At 35.1% G+C, this 18,722-nt stretch overlaps 1 protein-coding gene across 1 annotated transcript; it reads left to right on the top strand.

Moving 5' to 3' along the window:
• The first annotated feature begins 699 nt into the window (after positions 1-699).
• LOC144975337 (OTU domain-containing protein 5-B-like) lies at positions 700-18,424 on the top strand. Its single transcript, XM_078919320.1, has 10 exons — positions 700-1,711; positions 2,672-2,765; positions 4,197-4,261; positions 5,326-5,482; positions 6,056-6,204; positions 7,195-7,257; positions 8,957-9,091; positions 9,749-9,917; positions 12,316-12,492; positions 17,908-18,424. Exons 1-10 carry the CDS (start codon positions 1,151-1,153, stop codon positions 18,294-18,296), a joined length of 1,959 nt encoding a protein of 652 aa, XP_078775446.1. The 5' UTR covers positions 700-1,150; the 3' UTR covers positions 18,297-18,424.
• Positions 18,425-18,722: the final 298 nt, after the last annotated feature.

The following is an 18,722-nucleotide window of genomic DNA, read 5'->3' as shown; positions in this document are numbered from 1 at the left end:
CAGTTATAACGTCTGTATTTTTAAAAGGTCCAATAGAATATTTGGGGACCCCGATAGCTCAGTTGATAGAGCACTCTCTTTATACGCAAAGGGCCAGAGATCGATCCCGGGTGCAGTCATTTTTTTTCTGAATCCCTGTCTACTCAGCAATGAATGGGTAGCTGAGTTTGTTAGATCTGGCGAAAAGTCACCATCGACCCCTCTTATCACCTCATCCACCCCCTCTTATTATAACTTCACGTCTCTCTCTTACTCTTCAATGCTCGCTGCCCTCTAATGTGTGTGTGTGTGGGGGGGGGGGGGGGGGGGGGTAGGAGTTCCGTGTGTGTATCAACGCCACGAACAACTCGATCAACGCCTTGGGCGATGCCATTATCTCCGTTAATGGGGATAAATTTCAAATTTTATTAAATTATCGAAGTAACAATGAAGTACGGTGAGCAAATAAGAAGGCATCACCCCTCTTCTCTAATTAGGTTACAATTTGAAATGAGTGTGACTACTCCGTGTGTTTTACTCCTGTAGGCCACGGTTTTCATCGTGTAGCGGTCTTTAACGGTTCAAGAATGAACGGACCGGTCTAGAGACCGGTCCTTGCGGTCTTCATTTCCCAAGGACCGTAGGACCGTGGTCCTTAAGCTTGCCAAGGACCGCCCCGCACTAGTATGGACACATAGGTGGCTAAAAGCGAACACCCACAAGTACAAAGATGTAATTCCATAAGATGGAAACATCTATCAAAACTATCTGGCATTACTACCTCGAAGGTTCGTCGACGGCCATAAACTTTGTTGTGTTTATGTTTTCATCTCCAACCGCGGCGACAACAGTTATGAATCGTTATAAATTATTATCAAATTAGATTATTATAAAAATTCTGCCATTATCTTTATCGTATAGGAATGAAGATATTTTAAATAACGGATAGTGCTTTTGTGATATCTTTTATTCTCCTTCCTGTTCACGAGAAATATGTGTGATGACTGGATGAAATATTTGCCAGTCAAGAAACACCAGATTGCTGAAAAATACGGTCAAGCAAAAGCTTCCTTGTTCTCTGACTCCGGATACGATAATCTGTTGTAGTCAATTGTTTCAGTAAAGTCGTTATTACAACCTGCTATTTGAATCACAATTACATCTTATCGGTATGACGATCAAACCCAAAAAGAAACCAAACAAGGACAAGCCTGATCCTGAAAACAATGATGTTCATTCCCATACATCAGTTCATCCACATCCCCATGCTCATGGGTTAGGCCACAACCATACTCATGTTCATAGTCATTATCACCATGCAAGTGGAAACGAGTCACGTCTCGAAAAACCTCCGCGGGTTGCTGTCAGATCCTCTCCAACTCGATGGCTTCCATCCACTTCTGCCCATGGGCATGATGAGTATGGTCACACCCACTCGCATGGTCATTCGAACCTTGCATCTAGCCTCTCAGCAAGTGCCAGTTTTGAGCCTCACGATGTGCCATCAAATCACAAAAGACGCCATAGGTCTTCCCCTCATAGGACTGTCCGCAAACACCACCGTAATCACACAGCAAATGCCAACAGTGCTCCCAGTGTAGGCGTTACCACAAATAGTTCTGGTCTTGTCTCTCTAACTGATAACGAAGAAGACTGTGATGATGAATATACTGGTTATAATAGTGAGGATGAACATAGCCAACCTCCAGCTGTACCTGAAAACCTGACTGAGGTATTCTTTTGATTTTAAAGAAAAATTGTTTATTTTTGTGCTCTTTTTTTTTCATCCAGCAGCATTTAGGTACATAAAACTTAAAGTTTTAAGTCAAGGCTGGGAATGGTAGTGGAATATTGATTTTAAAAAAATATTTTAAAATTGAGCTTTATATAGCGCAATATCCACAAAATGTGCTCAAAGCGCTTTACAAGGGGTCCCTGGTTAACAGCTACATTTAACCTGTAGGTAGGACGGGACATGACGCCTGTTAGACGATATTATAACTTTTTGGACAAAGACAACGCTGTTAACGGCCAGGTACTCATTTTACACATCGAATTATATCAGTGAACTTGATTCAGCTCCTCAAAGTATTGGCTTAATGAGAAATTTACGGGTAATGATTTTATAAATTTTTGCATCTGGTAACAGATTGCATCTAATGGTAATCCTACCAAGTCACCAGTGAGTCCATTAGTTGTGACAGAGGGTAGGTAGTCCTTAAAGAATGGTCTGAAGATTGTTTGGCTGCATTTTCCACTTTGTCTTTGTCACAATCACTCACACTCTTATTGCAGATCCATAAAACACTATTTTGCATCACTCTACGTAATCAGTCTCTGGTAGTGTGTAAGGGGTGAGAATGGAATGTATTAGTATTAGCTTATTGTGACAATACAAAGGATGCATTGCAATTATGGTTGTAGTAGGGTTGTTAAAGTGAGCAGTAGGATGACTACTCTAGTGTTGTTCTCTAGCTTGGTCCCTAGACACGAGATATCGACAACATGATTGATTTGTTTACACAGAATTGTTATTATAAACAAAAATTGTTGAGAATGGCGAGATACTGTGATATTGAATTCAATTATGCCAATTTCAGGGCGTTCTCGTTTGCATGTGACAAATTTAGATTTTTAAAAGTTTTGATTAACGAAAGAGATACCTGAAGTTTAATCTTTTTTTTTTTTACAGCTGGAGAAGTGGTTTGAGGAAGCTCTGGCTGAGAAAAAAGGCTTCCGCATCAAGAAAATGGGAGAAGATGGGGCTTGTTTATTTAGGGCTGTTGGTAAGTATATTGGTAAACAACCATATACGTGAACAACATTCCTCAGTACCGGATGGGGTCTATTGTAGGAGGAGAGGTCACTCCTGCTGTGTCTTCTATCCCCCCTGTATCTCTGTTTTCTTTTTCCATGTTGCTTTCAGTATACTTGCCTTGGATTGAAAGAATTTGGCTCTGACATGACCCTGACCAAAGTCGTTGGCTGAGAGGGAAACAGTCAAAGTCAAATGTATAGTTTTAGTTTTGAGAGATGATATTTTTTTCCCCGTAAATCACTCTTTGTTGGTAACTGTAAGAATTTTGGATATGAATATATTTTGAGCATTTGTCTTTCTCTTAGTGGGATCCTGTCCCCCTATTTCTGGATGAATGAGACCTTCCAGGTGACTTCAAACCTACACCAATAATATGCAAGGTTTCCAATTTTCCATGATATTTTACAATCATCTGCTAAACTGATAAAAGAAAGTACATAATGTCTTTTTTACTAGAGTTCAGCACTCAGAAAGGCGTCAGTCTATGTGTTTGCGTAAAAGTTTAGTAAATTTTTGCCTCCTGAATTGGTAACTCTGAGTATGGTTTTGGAATTGATCAGTTCCCTTTGTCTTTAGTTTTTCTTGGGCGCTTTTAACTGTTTTGTAAATCTAGACTTGTTTTTGACTATCTTAATTCCGTCCTTTTTACTGGCGCTGAAATGACCTAAATGTGTCGCAAGCGCTGCTATAAAACCCTGAAAAACAAAATCAAAAATTTCTCTCACTGAATAAACTTAGAATTGCATCACCTTTTTGCAGATGACATTCATTACGCAATATGGATGAACACATACATTTCTCTAATGATGGTATTAAACAAAATGAAACGAAACGAAGGCTTAGCAAAACTAGAAAAGTTGTTTCAATGCAATGTTATGTCAGAAACAACAAACAAACCCCTGATAATTTTAGTGCCATCTTCTCAGTTGTAAATTAAAGAAGAACGAGTAAGATATAATGATTTCCAAAAAAGATATTGTTCAGATATCATCCATACATTTTTTTTACCAGTCCTCCCCTCTAATTTCATATTTTTCCAACAACACCCCCTCTCCCCATACAACAAATAAACAATACAGATAAATAATCAGATTATTTATCAGTTCCAACGACAAGGAGATAGATGGGCATGAACATTAACCTTTGCTATTATTCATTCTAATTCTTATCTTTAAACGAAATGTCAAGTGAAATTACAATAATCCTGGAAGTATGGAAATAACTATTTTACCATACCTTAATTAGCATGGTGTTTTTGGTTTTATTTTATGCATATCTTCATCTCTTAGTACCTTGAGACTGTTGTATAGTAGTCTTTTTTTCTGTAAATGCATTTTGAATAAATTACATAGTTTTAGAGAATGTTATTGAATTGTTTATATGTTTCTTTAACTTTCAGCTGATCAAGTTTATGGTGACCAGGAAATGCATGGTGTGGTTAGAAAACATTGTTTGGATTACATGGTATGTATTTGAACATGTATTGTGTGTGTGTCTTTATTCATTTTTTGTTGTTGTTGTTGTTGTTGTCGAAAAGCAGGTGTGTGCCATATTTTTCAACTAGAAAAGACAGTCCACATTTAAGGATCTCTTTAATTCAAGTCCCAAAGTCTAAAATGACCCTTGTAATGGCCACCAAATGCTCCTATCTTCTTAAATGGGCTATTTAGAACAGCTGAAAATTCACGATTGGCTACCTCTCTTTAATACTCATTGCCTTGAATTTTACCTCCAATTTTTTTCTTGATTTTATGTGTTAATCTGGCTTAGCGACATTTGGTTCAAACAGCATAAAACCAGGTCCCGATAATGTCGTTACATGCGGGTTGCACTGTATTTACTTAAAATTTCTTATACATGGAATTTTGGTGCCAAAAGTTAGTGTAAATATATGCACATTGGAGGGGGATTTAAGCTTGTTGAGGGTAATAATTAATTTTCTGGTAATTTTTTTTCACTCATTTAATATTTTGAAACTCAAATGTTTTAAATTTAAAGTAGGTTAGTCTGAATCGGTCCCCGTTGTACATTGAATTGAAAAAGCACAAGCTCAAAGGTGACATAATTAGTTAGCATCAACAACCATGTGCACATTCGAGGGAGATTTAAGCTTGTCGAGGGCAATAATTAATGTTTTTGGTAATATTTTTCACTCTTTTAATATTTTAAAACTACAATTGTTTAAAATTTTAAAAATAGGTAAGTCTGTATCAGGCCTTGTTGTACATTGAATTGAGACAGCACAAGGTCAAAGGTGACATAATCATACCTGCCAACCCTTCCGCTTTTGGCGGAATCATTCCTATATTCACTCTTTCTTTTTGTACTATTCCGCCATTGTCTCTAAAATTCCGATTTACAAAAAAATGGTGATAATGGTAAGAATAAAAAAAAGCAAAGAGGGCGGGGGTAGAAAGAGGTGAAATTCCTATTTTCAGGCGTTCTGATTCCACTTTTGTCATGTGAAGGGTTGGCAGGTCTGCATAATTAGCATCAACAATCATTGTTTTCTTTTCTACCTATTTCAGTCCAAGAATGCAGAGTTCTATTCACAATATGTGACGGAGGATTTCAAGATGTACATCAATAGGAAACGGATGGACTCTTGTCACGGAAACCATTTGGAAATTCAGGCCATGACTGAAATATTTAATCGACCTGTTGAAGTTTATCAATACAGTTTAGGTATAAAAAAAAAAACAAACTTGTTTTTGTACCATATAGGATATAATAAAACAATATTAACTCACTCAATCCTATAGATTTTTGCTACTTTTCAAAATTAGAAAAAATGTGTTAAAAATGAGCATGTACATAGTTAGTTTTATTCAACTATCATTAACATGTAAACATTAAGAACATTAGCTTTGATACTATGACTATAATTTGTCTCATAAAAATGTAATAAATGGGCATGAGGTTAAAATAAACTACGAATATAGTCGGTGTTAGGGTTGAGTGAGTTAACCTTAGAGTAAATTTATAAGAAAATCATTCAATACAAAATAAAACAGTAATTTTAGACATAATGGATTTCTTTTTTTCAAAGTTTTCATTCATGCCAGTGAAAATTGAATCAGTAAAAAGTTAATGACAACAAATCTATGAAATTGTCCTACTAAAGTCTGAGCCCCATAAATATTACCATCGACGCATGTTAAATCTGTTATCAGAGATTAAATGATGCGTTTTATAAAAGCCGCATATCTTCAAATTAAATATCCATGCTCACCTTCTTTTTAAATATTTTTTTTTCAGATCCAATGAATACATTTGATCCGTCGTGTAAATCCGACATCCCACCCATTCGTCTGAGCTATCACAGCAATGTTCATTACAATTCTATCGTGGACCCGTATACGGCTACCATTGGAGTGGGCCTGGGTTTGCCTGGTTTGCAACCTGGGGTAATCTTCTTTTTCTTTTTTTTTTTTTAATCTGCTTCATATTCAAAAGTGATATATCATTGTGTAGCATAATATTGTCATTAGTAGAGTTGAAGAGTGTCTTTAAATTGAGCTTTATATAGCGCAATATCCACTATATGTGCTCAAAGCGCTTTACAAGGGGTCCCTGACCAACAGCAACATTTAACATATAGGACGGGGCATGGCGCATGATAGGCGATATTACAATTTTTCGGACAAAGACAACGCTGTTAATGGCCAGGTACTCATTTTACAGTACGGTGAGAGAATGTGAGTAAAGAGCCTTTTCCAAGGACTCAACTATGTGCTGAGCACGAGGCTCGAACCCAGGACTTTCCGATCCGAAAGCGAGTGTCATACCACTAGACCACATAGCCGCAGTGTCTCATCTTGTGTAAAAGTCTAGCAATAATAATGTGCATTGTCAGTGACTGGAAAGATGACCTATTGCAACTGTCTTGACTTCTGTGTAGTGTCCTTTTATACTGCACTTTTTACGCATTATCCTTTTTGACCTAGGTGTTAAAATGGTACCGGGCTTTAGACAATGCGTGATGCTGCAAAGATTCAAGTCTACTTTTTTTTTTTTTTTTTTTTTGGTATGATGAGTGGAACATTAGCTCACAATGCCTTTATTAAAAGATTATATGAAGTATTGTGAGTTGTATTGAGAAAGGATTTCAAAATAATTATCTTTTGTACAGCCAGTTCCACAAGAATGGGCTTTTTTTTTTCTTTCTTCCCTACAGCAGAAAATGCCAAGGGTTGAAGCGTTGTTATCTTAAATGTCAATCTTAAAATTTCTTGTGTTTCATCATCAAAAATAATTTCAGTTGGTTAATGTCTTGTACATCACTTATAGTTGAATTGTATCCCAAACTATTTTTGTCAAGGCAAACACATAAGAATAATTGAATACCTATAATGTAATATTTTAATGCCTTTTTTTTTTCATACGTCCATTTTCAGTTGGCAGACAGAAATTTGATGAAGGATGCCATCAAGAATTCAGAAAATTTTCATATAGAACAGGTATCTTTTAAAACAATAACTTTGTGTGGCTGGCTGAGAGAACCCAGAAAGATGCGCAAATTTCAGAAATTGAGTTATGTATGCAGTGGTGTAGACCACATCTTTCTGATCATTTACCACTTTAAAGTTTCTTTCTATGTCTATTAGAACCCAAGTTTTCTGATTAAAATTTGTTGCTTTGGGAAACACTTTATCTTCAATTTTGGCTCATATCTCGAATCGAAGCTTGACACATCTTCCCGGGTTTTCTCATCCAGCCTCACATGTATTTTTGAATGACAATAGATTTCATAATCCTCCCTAAATTCTTTGTAAGATTTGTTTGTTTGTTTTGTTTTGTTTTTTTGTGTTTTTCCTTATTTCATTTACATCTCTTGAACAGAGTACATGCTATTTACCTGAAAACAAAAAAGTCAAACTTGCATTTCCATTTTACACTTTTTGGCATCTGTGCCCTTACAAGACCAAAATAAAACAAATTTTATGGGTTTCATCAAAAACAGACAAGAAGAATTATCAGAATGTACTAAACTCAACAAGGATCAGAAGTAAAATCTTGCTCAAAATGTGTAAAAGAATCCTATTGTACCTTTAAATGATAGAAGCAAATCGTTGATTATATTTAAGGAATGACAAAGAAATCCCAGCCTACAAAACCATGACAAATTACTTGTCAAATGAGATTAGATGTACCAAATTTCGACCACTTACAACACTTGATAATCACCTTAAGCAATGGCCATCCTTGAATAAGCTGAAAAATCTGCGTTATACATTACATAGGTATTTTAGAGACTTATGGAGAAGGCATTGGATGGCATGTCGATGACAGATGGGTGGAGGATACATGATTGCTGATGGTTATACAATGGACTTGATATTTGATTTACTGGATTATTTGTCAGTTTTACCACTCTGTGTAATGCACCACTGCATCTTTAAACTGGTGGTTGTGACAAAGGCTTTAAAACATTAAAAAATGAATCGAAGCATTTCACAAGAAAAGCACTGAGAACAGATATTAATATATTGCACAACATATTTTAAAATAGCTGTCTTTGCAAACCTTTCGAAACCCATGGTGCCTTTACTTTTTGGTCATATATTTACTATTTGAAGATACTCTTGCCCATCAAACCTCGCAGTATGCGTATTACTGCCATTCGGACTGTATTGGTATACTTCTGCACTGTAGATTAAGGTATCCAAGGGCAGTATTTGAATTTCCAATTTTACTTTTGTTTTTATTTTATCCTATTTTTAATGAAATTTGTTTATTTGTTATCTTTTTTTTTTTTTTTTTTTTTTTTTTTTTGGGGGGGGGGGGGTTGTTTTGCTTAATTTTGTTTTTAATCTTTCCTGTTACATGACACATCTCATTTTCATATTTAAAAAGAGAAATATTTTTGTTCTTTTTGTTTTGTCTTGTTTTGGGTCGTTGTTGTTTTAATATCTTTTATTCCTTTTTCATTTCTTTTCAAAAAGACCATGTTGGAAGATAAAATTAGAGAGACAGATTGGGAGGTGACCCAGGATTCCATTTTGTTTTGCTTAATTTTGTTTTTAATCTTTCCTGTTACATGACACATCTCATTTTCATATTTAAAAAGAGAAATATTTTTGTTCTTTTTGTTTTGTCTTGTTTTGGGTCGTTGTTGTTTTAATATCTTTTATTCCTTTTTCATTTCTTTTCAAAAAGACCATGTTGGAAGATAAAATTAGAGAGACAGATTGGGAGGTGACCCAGGATTCCATTGATGAACAAGTGGCCAGAGAGTCCTATCTACAATGGTTGAGAGAGCAGGAAAAGGCATCTAGAAGGACCAAGGGCAATGTGAGTTTTTGATAGATCTTCTTAGAGTTAAGTGTTGATAAAAGAGCCGGACAGAGTTGCCAACTCACATTTTTTCCTCCCAGGGCTCTCCTGCTTAGATTAGGGTATTAAAAGATTTATGAATGGTGTGAATTTGAAAATCACTTGTTATTTGGGAGATTTATTTTGGTCATTAATATTTTAATTTTTTTTTTTTGCTATCGTAAAAATATTGTAATTTTACTTGTCGTCTTGTGATCAATTTGAGCCACATTTCATCAATTATTTAAACAGGTGATTTATCTAACTATAGGTTTAAATCATCCTTTTAGGTTGATACAATTTTTTTTCTTGAATTTTTGGATTTATTTTTTTTATAAGGAAATTCAATTTTGGTTTGTTGTCCACGGCAGGTCTGAAAATCTCAAAATTGAGATCTGACAAATGGCCGGTCCAGATATTTATGCTGTACTTTTAGAATTATTATTATTATTATTATTATTATTATTATTATTATTATTATTATTATTATTATTATTATTATTATTATTATTGTTATTGTTATTATTATCAACATTGTTATCGTTTATTTTTGTTATTATAATCGTTATTTGTGATTTATTTTTTTTCTCCTCCATATTTAAAAGTTAAATGATCCTTTTCTTTCTTTTCTTCAAGTCACGATCTGCAAGTGCTACCAGCACCTCAGCGGCCAGTGAAGGTGGAAACCACTCTGGTTTCGTGGAGACTGGAGGACCAGTGCGTTCTCCCAGACAGCTCCGTAGCGGAAACAACAGTCCCCAGCAACAAGCTTTAGTCAAAGAGGAGCATTTTGTGCCTTTACCTGGTAAAGATTTAGTTATGGGTTATAGAAAAGCTGTTTAACAAATTTTTAGCATACTGTTAATCATAGCTGTTATTGATAGCAATTAAATTGCGTCTTTGTTAATAGCTAACCTGCCACCCACTTATACTGATTTCAGAAATGGTCATATTTATTTGCATACGTGCCGAATCTTACGAATTTTAGACACATTTCACGGATAAATATGAAATTTGATGGAAAATTACGAAATCTTTTTAATTCTTAGTAATACTTAAATAATATTAATAATAATAAGAAGAAGAAATACTACTACTCCTCCTGCTACTACTACTACAACTACAATAATAATAATATTGTGGTTGTTCAGTGCACAATTTCAGAAATTCCGAATTTCCTTGTCAAATTACTAAAAATTGACATAAAAATGACAATTTGAAGTTTTCAATTTGGCAGGTCTGTATTTGGTGGCCAAACTAGGTTTGAATTATTCAGGTGTGGAATGGAGAATAGTGGAAAATTTGAAATAAAATATCTTATTGTTATTATTTGTATTGGTAATATTAGTTAGCAATGACTATCCCGCACAAATCTTTGGGCCTCTTTTTCGCTTACGAAGTGCCCGAATTCGCGTCAAAATATGGGACGAAGCCGTTTCGTATATGCTATTTTAAAAAATTAATTACGACGCTGTTTATTGATGAATATGACTGAAATTTGGCACACAGTTAGAAAAAAGGTCATTTTAGATTATGTCAAGCGACAAAACTCGTGCGATTACCAGAAGACCGTTAAAAATAGATTTTTACTCTTTGGAGTAAAATATTTCTAAAACTACCGGGCGTGGAGGTTTTGTCGCTGACAAGGTAATACATGAACATTTCTTCTTTTTGGTTGTAAAATTTCATATGAATATGACGAGTACTTTTCCCGTATTTTACAAAACACCATCCTAATTTGCTCTTCAAGTTTCAATCTTTTAATCCACTTATTACGCAAGATACAACCAAAGGTCGAAAAAAAATGCCGAAAAAGCGTCCCATATTTTCGCGTTTTTTACCTCTTTGCGGGTCATCCAAATAAATGACACCTTTGAAACTGCATAACTTGTTTATTTATGAATGGATTTTCAAAATTCAAAAACATTTTTACTCAGTGGAGATAGGGCTTTGATTTTAGACAAAAAATTTCCTCAAAAAGAGAAAAAAACATTTTTCATAGTCATTGCTATATTAGTACAGAGCTGCCTACTATACGTCAAAAAGGTGTATTATTACGCTTTTCTATCAAATCACGCATGTATGTTGTTTTTTTGGTTCCACATTGTGCCTTTTTGTTGTCATCCAGGTTTATACTGCAAAGCCAGAATTAATTACAGTACACAATGGGCCTGGCTTTTTAAAAGCAGTTTAGATTGATACATCTAATTGTGCGTTTGACATGTAATATTATTATCAATGGCTGCTGAGGTAACCATCATTAAAAGACAATTTGAGACAATTTTGGGAAAGACGATTTACATGCCTGAGTGATATATGTTTAAGGATAATGCCTTTGTGCACAATTACACCTTTTTTTTTCAGTCAAAATTATACCTTTTCTTCAGTTGCGGCTGGCAGCTCTGGTAGTATGATTATTACCATTATTTTTCATATTGATATTGCTACTATTATTATTATTATTATTATTATTATTATTATTATTATTATTATTATTATTATCATTATTATTATGGCAAGAAATGTTGAAATAGTGGAGCACAAAAATACTGTTATCATGTATTGCTTTATTGAATTCTTATCTTAATCATGTTTCATTTGTATTCCAGTTGTCATAGAAATCAGAAATGCACACATCTGTTATATTGCACTAATATTTTGTCCGTGAAATTATTTTTTGAATTGAGGGTGGTTGGATGGGAGCATCACCCTTGAATCGTATACCTATGATGTTCGCATGGGTGTACGATCCGATAGTGATGTCGTTTCTTCTTCTCTTTACTAGCCTATCCTGCTTCTTTGGTTTGTGATTGTATTTTGACAGGGATATTTTTTTTCTGTAAATCTTCTGCCTGTTTGTTCTTGGTGATTTATAATTTAGGTTATGATTTTGATTTACATTTGTACTATTTTTGTTAGTGTTAGATTGCTTGTTTTTTTGTTTCAGCGGTCTCTCATATAACCTCAATTGTGTTGGAAGAGACCTAAAGCAACAAACAAACAAATTATTTTTTGAATTGAAATCTAAAATGTATGTCATTTATTCTCATTCACACCTTTCATAGGATCTCAAACCATTTCAAAATTTGTTAGAATATTTCGATGTCCTGAAGAATATCTTTTAGGCATTCTTTATTATGTGTTCATGTGACCGTAGTAGCTCCATTATATAGATTAAATTAATATTATTCATCTGTCCACAGGCTCGTCCAAATCTCCATGTCATAGTCCCCAGCAAGCTACTGGTTGTGCCTCTACTAAGAACAACTCTACCGCCTCCACTGCTGATAATAAAAATAAATCAATCGTAGAAGGGGGTGCGAGTGTAGACTTTGATGAGACAGCCTCTATGTATACCAATCTACCTCCCACTCTCTATGGTAATATTATTTATTTGAAATACAGTGGTTGCATGAGGGCACTTGGCTCTGACATAATGTCTTCCCTTTCCATATTTCTTTCTCTTCTTTACCTTTTCTTCCCTTTAATTTCCACATTCACTCATTAAGATTATTATATGTGCATGTTACCACTTAATATATATACATCAGACCTGCCATTTGCCATTGTTTCTTTGGGACCATCCAGGATTTACGATTAAGTAAAAGTCCTTTATTCAATTTCTTATATATGTATCTTAATCATTTCTCTTATGGCCTCTTCTTATTTACAAGTGTATTATGCGGGTGGTTGGATGGGAGCATCACCCTTGAATCGTATACCTATGATGTTCACCTGGGTGTACGATCCGATAGTGATGTCGTTTCTTCTTCTCTTTACTAGCCTATCCTGCTTCTTTGGTTTGTGATTGTACTTTTGACAGGGGATATTTTTTTTACCTGTTAATCCTCTGCCTGTTTGTTCTTGGTTATTTATAATTTAGCTTATGATATCTTTAGGTTATGATTTTGATTGACATTTGTACTATTTTTGTTAGATTGCTTGTTTTTTTTGTTTCAGCGGTCTCTCATATAACCTCAATTGTGTTGGAAGAGACCTACAGCAACAAACAAACAAACAAACCTCTTCTTATTTACAAGTGTATTATATTGAGCATACATATTGGTTCCATAAATCTTGCTCAATATGCTTTTTCAAGTAGTTTGCTAGTAATAAGTATTATTCCGTCATCATAAAGTCAGTTTTGAAATGGAGATTCTGATGTTCCTGATTTCAAATTTAAAAGGTTGGCAGGTCTTAAGACTTTTGCTTTTTTTTTTTTTTTTTTAATAAAAAATTTTTTCTTGAGAATGTTATTTCTTTTGGGAGGTTGTGTTAATGGTATTCTTGGGTAGAGAGAAAATTTTCTGATTTCTGTTCTTGTGCTGCAATAAGACTTGGGTTTTTGCAGAGTTGCCAACTTTTATTTTTTCCTGGGACTATCAGGGATTTTTTTAAAACGTTAAGATCTTTTAAATATTATTATTATTGTTTTGTAAAAACCTGTAGAAAAATCTGGAAATCATGACATGTCATTTATTGCATATTTATATTGAATTTCATCAGAAAGACTTTACACTCCTAGATTTCCCCAGGTTTTAATTTTTCTTTTACTGTTTCTCTAGTATGCTTAAATCTCTTAGACAAATTTAGTCTTTTTGCAGTTGAATTGAATGTTTTGATTCGGATCATGGGTTGAATTTCCAGCAACAACTTCACACTGCTGTCACACCAGTTTGGAGTGTTGGGTCACATTTGTGCATTAATTATGTGTAGGCACTTACTGGAAAATGAAAAAAAAAAAAAATTAAATTCACCACCTACTTGGGGAAAAGTGAGTCTTCTGTCTACTAATCCTGCTCAAGCATTCTGCCCTAACCAACAAAAGGACAGTATCTCTCAAAAAATCATAAAATCACTTTTTTTACTAAATCGAATCTCTGGGACATAGGGAAGCTTACAAAGTTGTCAGAATGATCATAACTCAAATATTTTTGAAATTAGAGGCAATTAAAAATTTGCTTGAAACAGTATCCTATTTCAACCCCATCGTTAACCAACAAGAGGACAGTATCTCCGACGGCCGTATTCCGCCCCGTAAATATTGACGGTGTCCGTGAGCATGCGGTGGCGTCAACGAGTGGCGTGACGAGGATGCCGCCGTATGGCGAGCAATACCATGCGAAACTGTTGGTGACGATTTGATTGGTTGACGCATAAGTCGCCAACGCCAATGACGTCATCCGTAACATGACATAATAGAAGAGCACTGTAACTTTCTATCGCGTTGTTGTTTACATGAGAGAGAGAGAGAGAGAGAGAGACTGGAATACAGAGAGAGAAACACACACAAACACACACAGAGAGAGAGAGAGAGAGAGAGTGTCAGTAACAAACAGAGAGAGAGAGAGATGGATGCAGAGAGATATATTTAAAAAAATAAATAAATAAATAAGAGAGAGAGAGAGGGAGCGAGAGAGAGAGAGAGAGAGCGTTTTAACGTGAATTCATTGGGAATGGGAGGGAGGGTGAGGTCTTTTGAGACAATAAACAATGTGAGTGAACCATTGTCTACTATATAAGAAGTCACTGGAGTGAACCCAAAGAAAAAGGGGAGGAGAGTTTAATAGCTGACAATTGACCACAAGGGGTTGTGATAACGAGTGGCAGGTCCTAAATAACTCGACGTTGCAGCTCAAACAAGAAGATTCAATTATATGATTTCATGTAAGTCATTACAAATTCAGCCCAACCCGCTCCTCTTCAAGCTGTCATCTGACTCAAAATGGAAACAATGTAACACATGATTTGACCAGTCCCATTTTTAAAATTGCAATCTCATTGGTCAATATGTTTCCCATCATTGATTGACTTTGACTTCTTTTGAAACGAAGGGCTTTCTAATACTATCCCTACCTATTCTTTGCTCCACCCCCTCCCTCCTTTTCCCCGTTTGTTTATCTACCTGTCTCGCTCGCTCTCTTTGTCTCCCTCGTGTTTCTTTCACACATACAACCACACACATAAACACACACACACAGACACACGCACACACATATTTATATCTTTATTCTATTTAGCTCCCGCCCTCTACAATGCACACGCTCTCTCTCTCTCTCTCTCTCTCTCTCTCTCTCTCTCTCTCTCTCTCTCTCTCTCTCTCTCTCTCTCTCTCTTTCTTCCCCCCTCCCCACCCCCCGTTCGGGGCGGAGGGTCACATAATTAATAATAATAATAATAATAATAAATAAATAAATAAATTACCGTGTAAAATGTCAAAAATTAACTCCCTTAGTCTAACCGCATACTATAGAATCGAATGAATGACCTTCACATCCGACAGCAGTAGTGACATCCCACAACGCGTATGTTTGACCCAGCGACATCTAAGTTTGACCTCTCCGTTGGATGTTAAAAGTGGAAATTCCTGCTTTTAACAACTGTTTGGATTGCAGTTCTTATATCTTTGACTAAATTATGCGCCCGTGATTAAAGACTAAATTGCTGCAGACACTGAGTTCAAAATCAATCTAATCTATGACAAAAGTTGTAAATATTCACGTATTACTTTCCACCAGATCAACATATCAAGCTAGCTATTTAGTGGCTGATTGGTGGGCAGAGGGGCTTTATAAACAAGTAATAAAAAATGAGAAAAAAAAAACACAGAAAGCAAAACCATTACAAAACTTTATACAGCTGGCAATAAAAAACTGATCCCCTTGCTCTTGGTCGGATGCTCAACCAAACGTCTAACTTAAGTATACTTATTTTTCATTCATTTCAACTAATTAGTGTGTGTGTGTGTGTGTGTGTGTGTGTGCGTTTGTGTGTGTGTATGGGTGTCGGTGTGACTGCCTGTCCAGGCGTTTTTTGTTTAGTTGTTTTTTTTTGGGTTTTTTTTTGTGTTTTTCTTTTTCATCATCTTCATATCTCTCATTTTCCACACATCCTTCTATTTTTTGTCCAAACTTTTGGAGAAGGTAGTACTGACACAATTATCTCATCTTAAGAACAACAGTTCAGTCAGCCTAACAAACAGCAACACAGTACTGAAACGGCGCTTCTTAAAATCTTTTGTTATATAATGCGGATGCTAACAATATCAATTTATTATGCCTTTAAGATCTTTCAGATGCCTTTGACACAATTGACCATTACATTTTGTTAAGAAGACTAGAAAATAAGTTCGGCGTAAAAGGAATTGCCCTTAAATGGATTACACCATATTTACAGGATCGATGGCAGACTGTCGTGGTGAATGGTATTCAGTCAGAACAAGTTTTACTAAACTTTGGAGTGCGTTCTTGGCCCTGTCCTTTTTTTTTTCTGTATAAGCACCCCCTTTCTCGTGTGATATCCAGATTCAATCTGAGTTATCATTTTAATGCTGGTGATACGCAAATTTATGATTCAGTACCCCTAAGTAATTTACAATTCTTAATACAACGAATTTCGAGCTGTTTTATGAGATTAAATCTTGAATGTACCATAACAAGTTAAAATTAAATGATAGTAAATGATAGTAAAACTGAGATTTTAATGTGTGGAAGGCAAATAATTCACCTATTACTCTCGGAAATAGCACAACAGAATTTTCAAATAAATCAAAAAACCTTAGCGTCATCATTGATAAACATCTTTCCATAACAAGCTGCTACGTGAATAACACCATAAATCTATGTACATCGAAATGAATAAAATAAGCAAAATTCGTAATTTAATGTAGCAGAACTTTTAATTAATTCCCTTGTTTTATCTAAATTGTACTATTGTAACTCCCTGTGGGCGAAATTAGCTAAAGACAAAATATTTTTTTGTTCATCTTATTAGCTCATAATTTAGGCACCTTTTAAATTTAGTAAGAATGATGTCGCCTATTTCATTCAGTATAAATGTACCAACAGATTTCGTTCCATTTCATGCTTTTCGTTTCCTATGACAATGAAGATATTGATTTTAAAACAAAAAGGTATGTGTGTTGTACGTCTTGGGGGCGGGGGAAGGGGGACATACCCTATTTTCCAGCTATTCTTAGGTTTAATTCACTATCACTCACTCACCCCAATATCGTTGTACAATGACAAAACCCTGATACACAAATAAAGTCTAATTTACAAGATAGCCAAAATCATCAATAAGCGTAAATTAAAGCTATTATGCTTAATAAAAATAGACTCATCTTGAAAAAGGAGTCAGGGTCTAAAAGATTGAGGAATAGTCTAATGTAGTAATATTATATCAGAGGCACGCCTACAAACTTGACTTGTTTGATCTCGGCAAGCGAGCGCCACAGCCGATAGATCCCCTCACGCCACGTCAACCACACTTAGCCTTGTCTCTCACTCGTCCGTGATGGCGAGTGCTCGCCCTCACTGACGTAAAACGTTTGTCGATCGAGTTATTCGTATTTTGCTATATTCTTAACTGAGATACTGTTCTTTTGGTGAATACGGACGAGGCATTTTGCGTTGCGGTTAACCAGGGTGAACAGTATGTGAGACGGTCGTATAAGATACTGTCCTTTTGTTGGTTACAGGTAGAGTTATTTGCTTGGCTTTAACCAAGAAAGAACAGTATCTCAAAATATTACGCAACATATTACGTCAATGAAATCGCCGACTAACAGAAAAACGCAATTTGTCATTAGCTATCATTTAATGTTAGAAGACTTCCACTATGTAATAAAATTAAAGAGTTATGAATGAAAAAACTAAATGTGTCGATTGCGGCAAAACTGGTTGGATCTGGGTCAGCCCAGATACTGTCCTTTTGTTGGTTAGGGCAGCATTAATAAAAAAAAATATTTCAATAGTTAAAACTAATGTTATTTTTATTTTAAAAATTCTTTACAGGTTTATCTGACTGGGGAGAGGAGGATATTCTAGCCCAGGTTATGGCCCAGTCCCAGCAGGAATACCTCGACAACCTCAGGAAAAAAGCTGCCAGCAGCTCGGCGGGTTCCTCACCTAGTCAGTCCCCGCCACAATCCTCATTTTCAAGCTCAGTCAGTCGTGGAACCAACAATAATAATAACAATGTCAACACGACGATGATGATGGACATGTCGGCCAATGATGTCGCTGGGTTCAGTGGAGCTGGTCGCACCGCTTCGGGGTCGAGTTCAGCCACTTCGACGTCTTCTCTCTCCTCTTTATCCTCCCCTTCTCCACCCTCTTCCTCTAATACCTCTAGAAATAACAGTGATGGAAATTTTACTAATCGGGATGCAACCACCAGTTAACATTGGTAATATTTATTTTTTTATTAGTTTAGTTTCTTTTTCGTTAATAAGGACATTATTATTATTATTATTATTATTATTATTATTATTATTATTATTATTATTATTATTATTATTATTATTATTGGTATTATTATTGTTATTATTAATATTACATATATGTCGACTCTTTAGTCCTAACGGGTTGTATTATATCCATTAAGAAGCTCACAGTGAATTAATTTGACAGAGTTATGACCCAATACTTCAATTAGGTTTTATGTTGAGATGAACAAGATGTTGAAAATTAAATAAATTCTAAGTCTAAACTCTAAAATTTGAGTTAACTTTTAAATTGTTCATATGGTTTTATTTTAAGTTGATAATATGAATTTATTTCTAGAATGAATGTAGATTCTTGAATTGCAAAAAAAAACAAAAAACTAT

The sequence above is a fragment of the Berghia stephanieae genome, chromosome 6 (assembly GCF_034508935.2).
Source record: "Berghia stephanieae isolate SIO BIC M18660-M18661 chromosome 6, UCSD_Bste_1.3, whole genome shotgun sequence".
In the NCBI taxonomy this organism is placed as follows: domain Eukaryota; kingdom Metazoa; phylum Mollusca; class Gastropoda; order Nudibranchia; family Aeolidiidae; genus Berghia; species Berghia stephanieae.
Note: the sequence above shows the minus strand (reverse complement) of the source record. Positions and strands in the feature narration are given on the sequence as shown.